Raw genomic sequence first — 5,081 nt, 5'->3', positions numbered from 1 at the left:
GGCATGTGGTGCTGGGGGATTGAACCGTGGTCCCTGTGCTTTGCTAAGCTTGTTCTAAGTAGGTGCTTTAGACCACTGAGCCATCTCACCAGCCCCATCTTTGGTTGTTTTAATATAGTTTACTAGCACAATAACAAATGCACACAGGCCTTTTTACCAAGATGGCGCTGAAGGTGAAGAAGGAAGCCCCTGCCCCTCCCAAGGCTGAAGCCAAAGCAGAAGCTCTGAAGGCCAAGAGGGCCGTGCTGGAAGGCATCCACGGTCACAAAAAGAAGATACGAACGTCGCCCACCTTCCGCCGTCCCAAGACCCTGTGGCTCCGGAGGCAGCCCAATACCCTCTGAAGAGCGCCCCAGGAGGGCCAAGCTTGACCACCATGCCATCATCAAGTTCCCCCTGACCACAGAGTCAGCCACGAGAAAAATCGAGGACAGCAACACGCTCGTGTTCATGGTGGATGTCGCAGCCAGTAAGCACCAGATCAAACAAGCCGTGAAGAGGCTCTGTGACATCGATGCAGCCAAGGTCAGGACCCTGCTCAGGCCTGATGGAGAGGAGAAGGCATGTGTTCGACTGGCTCCCGACAGTGACACACTGAATGTTGCCAACAAAATTGGGATCATCTAAACTGAGTCCAGCTGGCTAATTCTAAATAAATACTTTTTTCCCAGTTAGAAAAAAAAAATGCAGGGGCTGGAGAGATGGCTCAGTGGTCTAAAGCATCTACTTGAAACAAGCTTGGCAAAGCACAGGGACCGCGGTTCGATCCCCAGCACCACATGCCAGCCAGCCGCGCCCCCTGGTGGGCTGAGCTGGCCACACACACACACAATAAATAAATGTAATAAATAAAAATAAATAAAGAAAGAAAGAAAAAAAAATGCAGATGTAAGAAGTCTGCAGCATATAACCAGTCCACTGAGGGACTCCTAGTCCACGCCTGGCAAGCCCTGATTTACACCTTTAAAGTAAATTTAATATAAAATAAAATACATTCGCTATTCATTTCCTGCATGGTGTCTTCTAGCCCAAACATATATATTCATGTCCACTTCTAAGGGAACAAACATTCCAATTTTTAAAACACCAAGTATGCCGTCTTACAATGACGTCACATAAAGTCACCTGTGTAATCTGCGCAAATCAAGCTGTTTAAAGGTTACATACTGTAAGCGATAGAATTCAAATGTCTAAGTGTACGTTCTTTTCTGTACTATATTTCAGCCAATACCGTAGAACTAATGACTTCGAAAAGGTGCAAATGCCAATTTTGTCTACTGTAGCAAGATGCCTTAAGTTACAACAAAATCTTAGGAAATAAGACTGAACAATAATATGTTATGGAAATGCCCTGCTCTGCCCACTCCGCCCTCCCCTGCCCCTTCAAAATCGTAAGCAGCTCTCTTCTGCAACGGACAAATAGTGTCACAATTGTGAAGACTCGATTTGATTTAGGTAGCGCATCTCTTGGTCCGCTGCTGCCTGGCCGTTCTGTCGTGCTCCGCTCCGCTGGTCACATACTGCGTGCCGGTACTTCCCACCAAAGGGTCGGCGGGGTGACAGTCCGTACGAAGTGAGCAGATGGAAAGGGGGGCTTTAGAAACAGTTAGTGCTGGGCTCCAATTATCCTCCAATGTATCCAAGCAAGTAACTCCTGGACTGTTAATATTGCAGTGGTAGATTCTTGTCCGAAATGTAACCTCTGGGCCTTTGAAGGGCTGTTCTGGAGTAAAGTGACATCCAGGAAGCATCCAGCTCCCTCCTACCCAGGACGCCCAGGACCCCCTGGGGCTCCTAGAATGGTGGAGCTCACTCAAGGTGTTGTCGCTCTTAGGAGCAGCAGCACAGCTGGGCGGAGGGTCTGGGGTGAAGTCGGCCAGCTCCCTCCGAGTGCTCTCGGCGCTGGTGGAGAGGAGCCCCGAGGTGCTGCTCGTGCCGACTTTACTCTCCTTCTTCTTGGGGGAGCTTGTGTCTTTCTCAGTTTGCTCTTTGCTCTGGCTGCTCCGTGCGGCCGTGCTGGCTTGGCCGGGCCTGGCCACTCGTGTCTCTTCGGGGCCATTCTTAACCTAAACCGTGGCGAGCGGTTCCCTTCTCTCTTGTGGGTGTTGCCGTCACACATGTGGGACAGACCTCCAACCACACTTCCCTGTCGGTCGAGTAGGGTGAGGGTCCTTTCACTTTGGGGTCAGCAGCTAACATCGCTCGCTCTTCACGGGCGCCTCTTAGACCCCATGCTGCTCCCCGGTGACTGACGCACATGTGATTGTCCCTTTCCTGCTTGGACTCGTCCCTGCGGGCCCACGCGCAGCTCCTGCGTGTGCGAGCCCAAGAGGGAGGGAGGGGTGAAGGGCATGGTCCTGACTGAGGCGGACGTGGCTTCCAGTGGTCACCGAGGATGCCAGGACCCTGGCTCCCTTTCTGTGGCTCTGTGCTCAGGCGCAATGCAGGGGCCAGGACAGCACGGCATCGCGCCCGGCCTGGCCTGGGCTAAGCTCTGCTGTGCTGCGAGGCAACTCCTGCCATCCACACCCCGCTCCCTGCATGGCACGTGCCCAGTGCACAGGGCTCTTCTATGGTCTCACCAGACCGCATGAGCATGTGGCGGCACCTGCTCAGCCTATTCTGTGCCTCCCCCAGGAAGCGCCCGGACGTCCTCACGGTCACCCCCTGGCTGGCCCCAGTGCTGTGGGAAGGCACTTTCAGCAGGCAGGCACTGCAGAGGCACTACGCGGGGCGGGACCTCGTCGTGGGACTGGTGGTCTTTGCCACCTACGGGTAGGTACCGCCAACCTTTGCCCTGTTTGGAAACACAAGATGAGCCTCCCTGGGCGCTCTGCTGCTCCAGGCAGCCTTGCTCTACCTGCCCCTGGCTGGTTCCACAGCCCCAGGAGCTTCCGGCTCACGTCCACCAGGTTCTCACGCCCACTCTCAGTGCTGCTGTCACATGCCCGGCCAGCGGGCTAGGAGCTGGGACCTGATTGCTGACCCTGCCCTTGCGGAACCTGGAGCATCAGGGACGCTCTTGTCAGCACACAGAGCGTCCTCTGGTCCTCAGACGGGCAGCTGCTGCCCCTGTGCCCCAGGTCTGTAGGCGACCACGTGGAGCAGTTCCTGCACTCAGCAGTCACACACTTCATGCCTGGCCAGAAGGTGGTCTTCTACCTCATCCTGGACAGCTTCACAGAGCCACCCAAAGTGCAGCTTGGGCCCCTCCAGAGCTTCAAGTTCCTCATGGTAAGCAAGGACGAGCCGTGGCCCGACACTGAGCTCATGCGCCTGCAGTTCCTGGTACAGCACCTGGTGAGCCACATCAAGGAGGAAGTAGACTTCCTCTTCAGCATGGCTGGCAGCCTGGTCTTCCAGGGCGACTTCGGCCTGGAGACGCTGGGTACCCTGGTGGCCCAGCTGCACGCCTGGTGGTACTTTCAGAAAAGCCTAAACATCCCCTACGAGCGGAGGCCCAGCTCGGAGGCCTACATTCCTTTCGGGCAGGGCGACTTCTACTACGGGGACGCCATTGTGGGGGGCAAACCCCTGCAGCTGCTGCACCTCTTGGATACGTGTATGAAGGGCATGGTCCGGGACGCGCAGAAGGGCATCAGCAGCACTTACAAGCAGCACCTCAACAAGTACCTCCTCCTCCACAAGCCCACCAAGCTGCTGTCCCCCGAGTACGGCTGGGACCTCAGGTTCAACCTCCCGCCCCAGGTGAGGTACGTCAAGGTGGCACAGCAGAGGCCCATCTGAGGCCACGCCCTCGCGTGGAGGCAGCTTCCCCTCCACCCCCAGAGGCCGGAGCCATCCTCCTCGCAGTTTTGACTTCTCCAGCTGGACTACTAGAGGACAAACAACAAGAGAATTTAATGTCCACACAGAGTAACACTACCAGCTCCACGTCCTAGAAAACGTGGAAATGCTTGTGACACAGAACCATTTTTCTCTTACAGGAGTAAGACTCTAGCTCATAAAAAATAAAAATCTAGTCCCAAAGTAGAAGCGCTAAATGTAAAATAAAAGCTAAGTATCTGCCACCTCCGGACAGCGGGCATGCTCTGGGGTTTCAATGCGGGGGCAGGTTTCAAGCACTGTGGCCACAGAGAGGGTGAAGGGGTGTTTCAAGGCTGTGAGTATTTAATTTTAATTTTAAAAAAGTGTTTGTGGAGCGTGTGCTAAAGGGGCTGTGCCGGAACGGAGCCGGGACAGAACCGTGTCCCCGGCTACTGTGGTCTGTGGGTGGACCGTAGGTTCAACGGAGCTCCCCACCCAAAAGTGGAACCTGACATGCCAGGGCCCACGGTGGCTGCCAGCTCTGGGGCAGGATCGGAGGCTGCAGAGTTGTGGGTGGCCCTGGGAGGTGTGGGGGTCGCGCCGTGTCCCCTCGGCTCCTGAGGATGTGAACAAAGCCCTGGGGTGGCGTTTACCAACATGACAAGATCATGACAGACACACTCAGAGGGGCCTTGAGGACACAGGGGAAGACCACGTGCGAGCCTGCGAGGGAGGTCTCAGAGGGGCCACCTGCGAGCCTGCGACCCAGGGCCCGCCTGCAGGGCCTCGAGAGGCTGGGTGACAGTGGCTGACGCCGCCCAGCCTGGACCCTCTGCCCAGGGCCCTGGTGACCAGCCGGTACGCACCGCGTACCCGGCACCTAATGGAGTGCAAACCACGGTGGCGTCTTCACACTAATCTCCAGGGAGGCCATCGTTCCCACTGGGAGTAGGAAACAGGTAGAGACCTCCAGCTTGGCTTCACCTGTGTGTCTTCCGTGACATCATCCCACCACCACCACTTGTCCCCACTTTCCTGCTGCTGTCCTTGGGACTAAGGGAAGAGGACACATCTGGTGACACCCTTCTTGCATGTTGCACTCTTTCTCCTGATTAAAATCAACCTGCAGGGCCGCGGAGATGGCTCAGTGGCGTAAACGCCTGCCTGGCAAGCGCAAGGTCCTGAGTTTGATCCCTGGTAAAAAAAAAAAAAAAAAAAACAGCCTGCATGAATTTCAGGACAGAGGAGCCAGGGCCAGGCATGCTGGTGGGCACACACAGGTGATTCCAGAGCTCGGGAGGCTGAAGCAGGAG

The 5,081-nt window shown here is 55.8% G+C and overlaps 1 protein-coding gene and 1 pseudogene across 2 annotated transcripts in view; one reads left to right on the top strand and one right to left on the bottom strand.

Moving 5' to 3' along the window:
- Window positions 1-3,976, top strand: part of Glt6d1 (glycosyltransferase 6 domain containing 1) — a 17,389-nt gene extending 13,413 nt beyond the window's left edge. Inside the window, exons 4-6 of one of the 2 annotated variants that reach the window (XM_023700364.1) lie at window positions 2,638-2,775; window positions 3,084-3,708; window positions 3,814-3,976. In XM_023700364.1, the coding sequence (XP_023556132.1) occupies window positions 2,638-2,775; window positions 3,084-3,708; window positions 3,814-3,819 (769 nt within the window). In that variant the 3' untranslated portion in view covers window positions 3,820-3,976. The other variant, XM_023700363.1, reaches the window with a different exon arrangement.
- LOC111812401 lies at window positions 1,452-2,199 on the bottom strand (annotated as a pseudogene).
- Window positions 3,977-5,081: the final 1,105 nt, after the last annotated feature.

Source organism: Octodon degus, unplaced genomic scaffold, assembly GCF_000260255.1.
Source record: "Octodon degus isolate 3935 unplaced genomic scaffold, OctDeg1.0 scaffold00123, whole genome shotgun sequence".
NCBI lineage: Eukaryota > Metazoa > Chordata > Mammalia > Rodentia > Octodontidae > Octodon > Octodon degus.
Note: the sequence above shows the minus strand (reverse complement) of the source record. Positions and strands in the feature narration are given on the sequence as shown.